This window comes from Vulpes lagopus, chromosome 14 (assembly GCF_018345385.1).
Source record: "Vulpes lagopus strain Blue_001 chromosome 14, ASM1834538v1, whole genome shotgun sequence".
Classification (NCBI taxonomy): domain Eukaryota; kingdom Metazoa; phylum Chordata; class Mammalia; order Carnivora; family Canidae; genus Vulpes; species Vulpes lagopus.
The window spans coordinates 22,995,373-23,007,826 of record NC_054837.1 but is presented as its reverse complement, the minus strand read 5'-3'; the positions used below and the strand labels follow the sequence as shown (position 1 = coordinate 23,007,826).

The following is a 12,454-nucleotide window of genomic DNA, read 5'->3' as shown; positions in this document are numbered from 1 at the left end:
CCCGTTCATATGCCCTACACACCGTATGCACTGCACACTTTTTCCTCCAGTCCCGCATAGCTCTGTGCCCGTCCACGAGAAGATGGGACACGGCCCCATGTGATGCCCAGGGACCAGCCGCCCACCCGGACCCGTTATGAGGGGCTTTCTGTCATTTTCACCGATTCCCCCGGGCAGAGGCGTTTAGAGTCGGGGTCGGCGGGGGTCACGCGCGGCTGGGTCCCGGTCCCCCACCCCCACCCCCACCCCGGGGATCAGTCGTGGACCCGGTGGGCTGCGCTGAGCTCCTCCCTGGGAGCACCGTCTGCAGCTCGCACTGCGGGCGCATCCAGTCGTACTTGCAGAACCTCCGTTCTGGAGACGGAAACACCGAGATGCAGTGACTGGCCCAAGGTCACACCGCCCGACGCCGTGCGGGCGGGGCTCCCCTGCGGCCGCCCAGTCCCCCCGGGCCCGCCCCGCCCCCTCACCGCCCCCCGCAGCGCGGGCCCAGGTGCAGCCCGCGGCCCCGCACCCCCGCGGTGGGGGGCGGCGGGGGCGGGGGGCCGGGGGGCCGGGGGCCGGGGGTCGGGGCGGGCCCGCCAAGGTCGCGGGGCTCGGCCACCGCCTGCACCGACGCCGCAGCTGCCCGGCGGGCGCGGACCGGCTCACCCAGCACCGGCGGCCGCCCGGGTCCCGCCGACTTGGAAACTTTGCGGCCGCAGAGCGGCGGCGGCTCCAGCCCGGTGCGGGGCGCGCCCCCCCGCGGACGCCGGCCGCCTGCCGGGGGGGGGGGCTCCCTCCGGGCCGCAGTCCCCAGCCCCGCCGGTCCCCGACAGCCCCGGGGGCGCGCGGCCGCCGCACTTACTCAGCATCGCCGCAGCCCGCCAAGGGGCCGGCGGGGACCCATTTGCAGGAGAGGGAGACTGAGGCGCGGACGGGGCCGGCTGCCGGCCAAGGTGACACGGCGCGGGGCGGGCGGGGCGGGGCCGGGGCCGGGGGTCCCCGCGCGGTACTCACAGCCGGTCTTGCCCACGAGCTCCCGAACCTCCTCGGACGCGGAGTGGGCCGCGCCCATGGTGCCCGCGGCGGCGGGGCCCCGGGCTGGCGGCGGCTGCGCAGGGGGGGCCGCCTCGGGCGGGCGCGGGTCGGGACGCGGGGACGGCCGAGCCGCGGGTTCCGCGTGGGGCGCGAGCGCGGCCTCTTATAGCGGCCAAGGGCGGCGCCCCGCGGTCCTAGCGCGCGCCGGCTTCGCGCACTGCGGGGATCCGGGAGCGCCCTGCCCCGCGGCGGGCAGCGCTGCGCGGGGCCGGACCTCGGGGCCCACCGCGCGGGCGCCCCCGCCCCCGCCCCCAGGGCCGCCGCCCTGCTCGCCCGCGCCCCGCTCCCGGCTCTGGAAGGAGGCAGGTGTCCGCACAGCTGGGGCGGAGGTGGGCGCAATCAAATCCCGGCGAGCTTCCGCGGCCACCTGCAGCCGGCTCCATCACGCAGCTTCCCAGACCTCAGGAGGGGAACTCGCCTGGGCCGGTGAAGAAACGCAGCCAACATTAATTAGCTCTCTGGTGAACAGCAATAAAAGTAATGTAATAATAGGGATCCACCCGGAATGCGCACAAGGGGCTTTGCTGGTCTTATCCCGGAAAGCCCCAGGCCCCTCCCCAGCACCTTGATGAAGTGGACACACCACGGGCCGGAGCAGAGCGGCCCATCCCAGTGGCACAGCCCCGGAGCTTGGGGTGGGGGAGCTTTCAAACTTGAGGAGCAGGCAGCTTCCTGGCCCTGCCCCACCCCGCCCCCACTCCCACCCAACACCCCCATTCTGGCTCAGGCAGGTCCCAGGAGGCTGGGTCTCAAACTATCCTATCCGGGGAACGTAATACAGGTGGCCTCCAACACGCCTGCGAGTTTTGCCTTAAATTGGCTTAAGGAATTGGATTCTGTGGTCAGGCTGGATGACCAGGGCCAGTCCTGCCACCTGTGTGACGGTGATTCCTTCTACTCAACAAGGGGACAGTAATAGTGAGATGTCCATCAGAAGGGCCTGCCACAGGACATGGCACAAAGCAGTTGCTGTGGAATCACGTCCACTTCACAAGGGAGGAACTGATTCTCAGAAAGGTCACACAGCCAGGGCAGAAATTCAAAGTCAACATTCTCTGGTTCTCAAGGCCAGACTACCGTGCTCCACGGTGCCTGGTGATGAGGCTATCAACGTTCAGCATGTATTCAGTGTACGTCCTGGGTGCCAGGCTCCGTGACATTGCCAGGGTGGGGGCATGGGTCACTTGGTGCTCACAAAGACCTGGGTGGGCCCACCTACATTAGTTTCACAGGGCACTGGGGAAAGGGTGCTGAGAACCGGTTGCCCATACCTATAGACTACAGGCCCAAACTGAGGGTCGCAGCCCTCCAGGGGAATCCTGAAGCCCCCCAGAGTTGTAGAATGGACACCCATCCTGGTTAAAAGTCCAGCTGCCCATTCTTTCAAAGAGCTGGAGCCACCTGGAGTCTGCTTTTTTTTTTTTTTTTTTAAGATTTTATTTATTTATTCATGAGAGACAGAGAGAAGAAGAGACTTAGGCAGAGGGAGAAGAAGGCTCCCTGCGGGGAGCCTGATGTGGGACTCCATCTGGGACCCTGGAATCATGACCTGAGCCAAAGGCAGCCACTCACCCACTGAGCCCCCCAGGTGTCCCTGAAATCTGCATCTCAAAAGCACTCTTGGGCAGTGCTGATGTAGCCAAGCTGGGGAAGTGCTGGCTGTGGGGCATCAGCTGGTCTGAGTTAACTGTACCCAAACCTTGCATTTCAAGGCAGAAGGAATCTAGAAACCCAGATTGGCCTCAGGGTCACGAAGGAGGTTCTGGTGCCTTGGGAATTACCCACCACTGCTGGACACAATTTTATTCTCGTGTAAAATACCAGTTCCTGGAATTTTATTATATTCAATTATCCAAGGATTAAATGATGGGGCTTTCTGCTGAAGGGATAATAAACAGCATTTTCAGGATGGCACCTCCTCCCCCTTGGCATAGCTGCTCCCAGAGCTAGAAACAGTGCAGGTGGGTGGGGATGAAAGCCCTGGGACCATGCTCTGGGGCAGTGGAGGGCGGTGGGGGAGCCACCGGACTCTGCTCTGCCGCTTGGGGATCACAAAGAGGCCCCCAGTGTGTGGGGTGAAGGGACCCTGCCCTCACTCTGTAACCTGTCTACCCTGACACCTTTATCTCAAGCCCACTGTCAGCTCCTAGATGAGCACTGGCACCTGTCCCTTGTGCCTGGAACTCCCCTGGCCTCCCTCTTCCTATGGCTGGGGGCTTCCTCTTCAGATCTCTGGGTAAATATCACCTCCTCTGAGAGGCCTGCTCAGGGCTTCCCTCCACCTTCCTGGGTCTGCTGTCAAACAAGCCACCTTCCCCAGCCAGCAGGGAGCTGGAAGAAGGGGAGACTGGGGTGTAATGACCAAGAGGAATTTATTCCTGACGGCAAGTTTTGGAGAAATCATCAGGAGCCCTGTGTGGCAGCAGAAGGTGGAGAGGACAAGACACAATCCGTGGGTTCATTACTTCATTCATTCACTACACATTTATTGAGATCCTGCTGTATGCAGGGACCTGGCTGGGGCCTAGAGCCCCAACCAGGAATAATCAGACATACTTCTGCTCCTAAGGAGAAATGGGCAGACAGAAACACCAGAAGTGACAATGCAGAGGGGTCAGAGAAGGGCTGACTTAGGCCCAGAAAGACCTGGAATGTTCAAGCCAGAATGGTTCCTGAAAAGACTATTATCCCTAAACTGAGAGCTTCAGGGAGACCATTACTAGCCCCAACTGTGGACCCAAATGGACAGGCCATAGGTACATGCTGGGTGGATGGCTGTATCCATGAGGTTCGGGGGCCCTGGACTTTGCCCCCCTGCTCTGGCCGTGCTGCACATACGCAGCAAGGGCTCTCCCCACACAATGCCTGCCGCTGCCTGTTCCAGGACGTCATGGCTTTAATTCAATCCTAGCAATGGCTCTGTCGGGCGTCAGAGCAGGAAGGAGGTCTGGAGCTTGGCGTGGGTTCTGGCTGGGCTGATTGCATCTGCTGTCTGGAGCCCTACAACAGGGGCACCCCGCGGGGGGATCTTTAGGTTCCCATCACACAGCGTGACCTTCCGACGGCTGGAAAACACTTTAGTCACCAGGCAACTGCCTCTCTTCTCTCAGAGGAGCTGATTAAAACTGGTGGCCGACATTAGAATGGCTTGTACCTGAGTCCGCGAAGGGCAGTGGCACCCAGAGACTTCAAGGATGGTCTTCCTGCAGCTCTCCGGCATTCCTTTTAGGCAAGCCTCCCAAACCATAGGTGGGCAAGTGACTTCATCTACCTGGGCCTCAGTTTCCCCATCTGTAAAATGGCTATAAAACTGGCGTCTTCCTGTGAGGATTAAATGTGATATTTGTAAAGTGCTTAAAACGGTGCCTGACAGGTAAGGACTGTCTGATGGTGTGTAGGTAAAGCAGAGGAAGCCCGGCTTTGTAGCATTGGGGTGTAAATATTCCCATCGTGTCAAATTCAAGCTACTAACCAACTGAAAAGGGGTTTGCAAAGTTCCTGAATGTCTGACAGTTCAATCTTGCAAGCTAGTCAGAGCCAACCATAGCACACCACTACATAGTAGACTTATTATTCTTATGTTCATGCACTCACAATTCTTTTAAAGTTTATTTATTTAGTGATCTCTACCCCCAACATGGGCCTTGAACCCATAACCCTGAGATCAAGAGTTGCACGCTCTTCTGACTAAGCCAGCCAGGCGCCCCCATTTGCTCACTGTTGAGTGCCAGGAATTTAAATAATACAGTAAAGGAGCCAGTCCTTGACCTCAAGGATCCCAGACTCCAAGAAGAAAAGAGATATAAACAGACCATCACTGCACACTTATAGGGTCTGGAAGAGAGGCACCCAACACATGCCCATTGAATTGATGGGAAGACCAAGGTATTCAGAACATGTCGTAAACCAGAATCACAGTACAGATATGAAGTTGGATAAATAGCAGTTACTATGATACATCTGTCTCTGACTCCCTAACCCTCTAATCACTTCCGGGTCCTCCCAAGGTTCAGCAATGTTCTGGGAGCAACAAGCCTCTTTATCCTTCATCTCAGGCTCCTGACTCTAAGAAATGTACAGGGAATGCAAATGCCACCTTGCTTAGCCTCTGACTTAGGGAAGACCACACCTAAACCGCCTCAAACAAGTCAGGATTAGTGATGCTCCCATAAAATCTATCCAGGGATGGAAACCCTGCAGGTGACTCACACCCAAGTGTGAGGTTGGGTAGTTTTGGGGCCCCTGTTTTTGGGCCCCTGCCACCTCTCTCTGTTTCTGCCCGACTTGGGCAGTTTTTCTCTTAAGCTCTTTAAAGCTTCCTAATGTTGGTCTCGTGAATGGGATCAGAGAGGAATCATCTCCAATCTGCCTTTTGAATTAGAGCTGTCCTCTTGGTTGTCTTTTCAATAATCTTTTCTTGCCTGAGGCACCCTGATCTTTTAGGCAAACCTGGGGTGGCAGTATTATAGCAGATACACTCAACTCTGCATTGCATCTCGTGCAAAGGCTCTGCCATAACTGGCTGTGTGCCCCGTGGGTTGCTTGCTTTGCCCTCTGGACCTTGATGTTGTCAGCTTTGGAGGGGTCCACAGCCCCATCTTTTGCTAGAGTGGATTCAGCAAGGGTGAAACGGCTGGCAGAGAGTATGCCCTCCACAACTGTCCGCTCCCTTTGTTAGGGGACAAGATCTGGGACTTTATGGCCAGGCTGACCCCCTTCTCTCTGTCACTCCCCTCCCCCACCATACCTGGTGAGACCAACAAATGGAACTTGCACTCCAATCTCCGTCCACTTATTTAATCATTTTATGGGTGGCCAAGTTCCCCGGATCCCTCAGCTCCCAGTGAGGTGCCCCCGCCCTCCTGGGCTGCACTAGCATCTCCAGCCATCCTAACCGGCGGCTGGAGGCTGCCACCCAGACCGCAGAGGGACGCAGCTCCACGGGCGAGTGGGAGGGCTAGCTGCCTAAAAATGGAGATGGGGGCTCTTCGGGGAGGGCAGCTTGAGCATGTTTTTCTCTTATTTATATAATTATAAATAGTGACCTATTACTGGAATTTGCAGGGGGCAGATGGAAGCTTGTCCCTGGATGGGCTTCAAACTCTGCATTGTTGTCCGAGAAACAAGCTCACCAGAGAAACAGAGAGAGGTGGCAGGGGCCCAAAATCTATTTTAACTTTGCCATGGTTCCACATGGAGCAGCGGGGCAGGCTCTGCAGGGAGCTGGGGGCTGCGGGAGGACACATGGAAAACCAGTGTGCGGGAGGGTCTGCGGGGAGGGCTTCTCAGACACAAACATAGCCCCCCCAGGGGTCTCCAAGGGGCACTGCCTTTATTTACTCAGTGTCTGCGATGTGGGGAGAGGTGTCGTACACCCTCAAACAGCAGGACTATAGGAAAGCCAGAATAATGATGTCTGATCCCTGGAACCTGTGACACACTGCTGACCTTGAGATGGGGAGATTACCCTGAACTACCTACGACTGCGGGGCCCCACGTACTCACAAGGGTCTTTGTATGTGAAAGAGGAAGGCAGGGCGATCAGAGCCAAGAGCGATTGGATGTGAGAAAGACTCCACTGGGCACTGCTAGCTTTGCGTTTGCGTTGGAGGAACGGTCCATGTCCACCAGCCGAGGGGTGCAGGTAGCTCTGGAAGCTGTAAAATGCAAGAAAACAGGTTCTTCCCTACAGCCTGCAGAAAGGAACACAGCCCGGATGACACCTTGATTTTAGCCCAGGGAGACCCGTTTCAGACTTTTTTTTTTTTTTTAAGATTTTATATATTTATTCATGAGAGACACAGTGAGAGACAGAGATACAGGCAGAGGGAGAAGCAGGCTCCATGCAGGGAGCCCAATGCGGGACTCGATCCCAGGTCTGCAGGATCGTCATGCCCTGGGCCAAAGGTGGTGCTAAATGGCTGAGCCACCAGAGGTTCCATAATTTCAGACTTCTGACCTCCAGAAGTGTGAGATGATACATTTGTGTTGTTTCCAGCCATCAGGTTTGGGGTTTCTTAGAGCAGCATTAGGAAATTGATGGAGAGTGGGTTTGCACCTGCAAGGCCCCAGTGCCACGGAAACCAGCGTCCACCGGACTGTCTTACCGGGATTGATGGTTCTTTAAATTCTGTATGCGGAACACCTGGGTGGCTCAGCAGTTGAGCGGCTGCCTTCAGTTCAGGGCGTGATCCCAGGATCCAGGATGGAATCCAGGATCGACTCCTGCATCAGATTCCCAGTGGGGAGCCTGCTTTTCCCTCTGCCAATGTCTCTGCATCGCTCTGTGTGTTTCTCATGAATAAATAAATAAATCTTTAAATAAATAAATAAATAAATAAATTCTGTGTGCATGCAAATCACCAGGCAGTCTTACTTAAATTCAGATTCCTGGGCCCCCTCCACAGGTTCAGGCTCAGGAGGCCCAGGAATGCCTCTGAAATGAGAATTCCAGGTGTTCCTGAGGTAGATGGTCTTTTATTTTCCATAATGGCTATATTGAGAAATAATTCACATACCAGGCAACTCCCCATCTTGAGCACACGATTCAGTGGCTTTCCCCATCTTCACAGAGTTGTGCAACCACTGCTATAATCAATTTTAGAACATTTGCATCATCCCCAAAAGAAACCTCACACCCTCTACCTATCACCCCTCAATCACCTATCCTCCGGCCCCTGGTAATCACTAATCACTTTCCTGTCTCTATGGATTTGTCTTTTCTGGACATTCCATATAAGTGGGAGTCTCTAATATGTGACCTTTTGTGTCTGGCTTCTTTCACTTAGCAGGCTTTTTTTTTTTTTTTTAAGATTTATTTATTTATTTATGATAGGCAGAGAGAGAGAGAGAGAGGCAGAGACACAGGAGGAGGGAGAAACAGGCCCCATGCCGGGAGCCCGACGTGGGACTCGATCCCGGGACTCGATCCAGGGACTCCAGGATCATGCCCTGGGCCAAAGGCAGGCGCCAAACCGCTGAGCCACCCAGGGATCCCCACTTAGCAGGCTTCAAGGTTCATCTGTGTTGTAGCATGAGTCAGTGCTGCATTCCTTTTAATCGCCAGACACTATAACATTGTATGGACATACCATGTTTTATTTATTCATTCATCCGTTGAGGGACATTCGAGTACCTGTGTGGTTTTCCTTAAAACGTCTCGTTTAGCCACCACGGCCAAACGATAGGGGATTTGGCAATCTGGCATTCCCATTTTGTAGATGTGGAAACTGAGGCTCATAGGGATCAAATCACATGCTCAAGTTCACATGGTTTGGAAGCGACAGAGCCCTGGTGGGTCCGATTCCCTGGCCTCTGAACCAGAGACACCTCTTGCAGGTGTCTCCACTGAAAGTTACAGAGCTGGCAAAAAAGGGAAAGAATGGAAAATCTATTTCTTCCAATTGCTGAATCAGTCTGCCATAATTTCCCTCTGCTGCTGAGTAATGACCCAGGGATACCCTTTACCAAGTGCTAAGTACTTTCTGTATCATATTACCTCCCTGAATCCTCAGACAACACCGCAGGATGTGCATTCTTCATTCCCCTCCTTCCCCATTATAAAGCACAAGGCACTGGGGCTCGGGGAAGCCAAGCTGTTGGTTGCCACACGGGTGGTTGTTACATGGTTTTGTGCCTCAGGGCTCCTCGTATAAAGGGTCCAGCCGAGGAATTTGCATTAACAAGGGCCCCACTTGTTTCTGAGGCAGATCATCTGAGGTCCACACATGAAGAAGCCCTGTACCACCAGACCACGAGGAAAACTAGCTTCTGGCATGTTCTCCACTATTACTAACTGTCCCCTTGGCTGCCTGGTTCAAGAAGGTCCCCACCTTCAGCGCACCGGAAGGTGGCAGGGACTGGATACTGAGCCAGTCATCTCGGGGCCCACGAACTGACTGGCAGGGCAGTACCACCGGGGAGGATCCTGCCACCTGCTTCATCTTAGTGCCCCCCAGCCAGGGGGTGGGGGTGGGGAGCACATACAGCCTTCTCCTCCCTCCTTCCCTCCCTCCTTCCCTCCCTCCCCTCCGGGACAGCTGCGTGTTCAAGCAAGACCCCAGCTGAGTGCCTGGAAGGCAGGATGATAAATACACGTTGGGGTTCAGAGTTGGCGCAGTCAATAATTTGGGGCTTACTTGGGAGAGGACGCGGCAGGCACCTACCATTTGGGCAGCTGGCGGCGGAGGGCACAGGCAGGCTGGGGGGCGCGGGTAGGAGGTGGGTCCAGAGCCTCGCCGCTCCTGTGCTGACTCAGCGCAGCTCAGGGCGGGCTCCTGCTGACCGGGCACCCTTCCCGTATGTCCACTCTGGGCTGTCTCTTAAACCTCTCCTGGGGCAGGCTGCAGAGAGCAGAGATGCGAACAGATCAGGCTTTCCTGCTTCATGAAAAAGAAGGATATGAGTGAGTATGAAGGCCAGGCAGGAGGCCCTTTACGCAGGGTGGACTTCCCCTGTGCCAGAGACTCCAGGGGAGGACAGATGCTCTGGGGGCTTCCCAGGGCCTGTGTGTGGAGGCAGGAGCAAATCCCAGGCAGGGTTCAGAGTTTTGACCTGGCAGAGGGGTCTGCTGGGAGAAACCCTGAAAGAGAGGCCCCTCGCCCTCCCAGGTCACCTTGGATAGGAGCCAAGTTAGAGGGCTCAAGGCAGAACTGAGGAGCTCCCTGAAACTGGCTAGCTCAACTCTCTCATTTTCACCTGGAAGGAAGCTCAGAGAGGTCAAAGCCATGGATGGCCACAAAGACGATCCTGGCTGGGCCTAGAAGAGGCCCTGAGACTCAGAGCAGGGTCAGGGGAGGGCTGGTCCTTGGGCCATATATGTCAGGGTCTCCTGTATTCTTGCATAGAGATGCAAGCTCCTGGGACCTACTGGCTGATTTTTATGTACTCTCAAACCTGGGAGCCTCTGTTGCAGCGGTTGGGGATGGAGTTGGAGATGTGGCTTCAAGTCCTGTCTTTGGCCTTAGGTGATGACTTGCCCCTGGAATCCTTGGTTCTCATCTGTGAAATGGGTACACGAGACTTTAAGCAAAGTGTTCACCCCGTGCTGGTGCATGGAGAGTGCTCAGCGATGGGCAGGCCACTGGGCTAGCTCAGGGCCAATTAGTTGCTGGTCCTGGCTGCGTCTTGGTGGGGGTTGGGTGGAGGGCAGTCTCCCTGTGCCAGCTGATGCATGTGCATTTGGGAGCGTCTACAGAGGGAAGCTGCACTCTCCCCCTGTGATAAGGAGGACACGTTGGTGCCCATCCCCTGGGGCAGATCTGAGTCCCATTGAGGAAGGGAGGGAGGATTGGTTGCCACAGAGGCCATGCCTCCTGGATTTTGTGAAATCTGGGCCCCCAAGCCCAAACAGACACCCAATGTCCCAGGGTGAAGAGAGGGCCTGTGGGTTTCTGAAGAGAAGGAGGCAGGTGCAGATGGGGCTGAACCCAGCATTGCAGGGCCCTTGTGCATGTTGGGAAGGGTCCCAGGAGCAGGGACTTCCAGAAGGAGGCGTTCCTCCCAGGGGACCTCAGCCGGGCCAGTCAGAGGGCACAAAGGAGACAGCCCTGGGACTGCCCTGAAACACCCAGAGGGACTTGCTGGGCTCAGATCCTGTAGTGTGTACTTGGCGGCTGAGGAACCAGGGCCCCCCAGCATTGAGTGGTAAGGCCTGGGGGTTGGGTTACAGCAAAGGCCCCCTTCCCTCTGTCTCTGTCCACAAAGCATCACAGAATCAGGCGTGCTTTCATGCCACTCAAGCTGAGCATTTATTTCCTATTCAGGAAGTTGCAGCCAAAAGGCCTACTGCTTTAGATTGGCTTCTTGACATGAGAAGTCAAGAACAGAATTTTCTGGAGGCGCTTATCTAGATATAAGCAGCAAAAAGACTAAAAGACTAAAATCTCTTTTGGGAGGACTTGGGAAGGGCGGGGCAATCCTGTCTTTTGGGGGCAGGGGCAGGGCTAAGAGTCCAGGTATGGAATGAACCAGAGCAACTTTCTCAAATTTGGCCACACTTTTGAATCACCTGGGGGAGCATTTAAAGATCCCAATGCCCAGTCCAAAAGGCAGACCCCAATTAAAACAGGCTGGGTGTAGCTGTGCAGTATTTTAATCCCCCAGATGATTCCAGTACACAAGTGAGTTTGAGAACCCCTGTCTCCGTGCTAGCTGCAAATTAGACTCCCCACCCCACCCACTGGGGAACTCTTAAAGCAAATGTGGGCAGGCTCCATCCCAGGTGCACGGACCTAGAAATGCGGGTGGGAGGGAGTCCCGGTGTTGTTGTTTTGGATAAGATGCCACTAGGGTGGAGAATCACAAATCATGTCTCCATGGTGGTGGGATTCCTCTGCCACAGGGGTATCACAGGCACATGGGCGCACATGTGCTAGTATTTTCTTGGCAAGTTCTGGTAGTATGACCTTGGACCAGCCGCTTGGCAGCTGTGTTGAGAGATGTGGCTCATTAACCCCATATCCCAGAGACGCCAGTGGCACATCAGCTGTGAGGGCTGTGTGACCAGAGCACCCAGGATGGCTCACAGGTGGCCTCCCATCTTTCCACTCAGGGAACACGTGGGGCTTGTACTGTAGGGACAGTCCTGATAAAGGGAGCACTAGGGATCTGGGGAGAATGTCAGTGTGACCTTGGGCAAGTAGCTTCTCTTCTCTGGCTTTATTTTTATATGTTTTTTTTTTTTAATTTTTGCTATTTTATTTATTTATGATAGTCAGAGAGAGAGAGAGAGAGAGAGGCAGAGACACAGGCAGAGGGAGAAACAGGCTCCATGCACCGGGAGCCCAATGTGGGATTCGATCCCAGGTCTCCAGGATCGCGCCCTGGGCCAAAGGCAGGCGCCAACCCGCTGCGCCACCCAGGGATCCCTCTTCTCTGGCTTTATTTGGTGTTTCCTCTGTTAAAAAAGAAAAAAAGAAGAAAGAAAGAAAGAAAGAAAGAAAGAAAGAAAGAAAGAAAGAAAGAAAGAAAGAAAGAAAGAAAGAAAGAAAGAAAGAGGGATGCCTGGGTGGCTCAGTGGTTGAGCATCTGCCTTTGGCTCAGGTCATGATCCTGGGGTCCTGGGATTGAGTCCCACATCGGGCTCCCTGTAGGGATCCTGCTTCTCCCATCTGCCTATGTGTCTCCCTTTCTCTGTATCTCTCATGAATAAATAAATACAATCTTAAGAAAAAAAAAAGGAGGAGGAGGAGGAGAAGAGGAAGAAAGGAAAGAAAAAGGAAAATCTCCCTTTGTCCTTCCTTGAAGACAAAGTGTATAGGTGAACACTTTGAGCTCTCTGAAAGTCAGGTGTAATAAATTCTAAAAAGATGACTTGTCAGGCTCCTACTAGATGTCAGAAAGCAGAACCACACTGATGAAGGGGAAACTGAGG

At 55.0% G+C, this 12,454-nt stretch overlaps 1 protein-coding gene across 1 annotated transcript in view; it reads right to left on the bottom strand.

Moving 5' to 3' along the window:
- TESC (tescalcin) overlaps positions 1-9,023 on the bottom strand; it is a 56,697-nt gene extending 47,674 nt beyond the window's left edge. Inside the window, exons 1-3 of the mRNA XM_041728528.1 lie at positions 8,924-9,023; positions 1,295-1,398; positions 1,000-1,180 (exon numbers count right to left, since the gene is read on the bottom strand). Of these exons, the coding sequence (XP_041584462.1) occupies positions 1,000-1,180; positions 1,295-1,398; positions 8,924-9,023 (385 nt within the window). The remainder of the gene's footprint in view (positions 1-999; positions 1,181-1,294; positions 1,399-8,923) is intronic.
- Between the last annotated feature and the right edge of the window lie 3,431 nt (positions 9,024-12,454).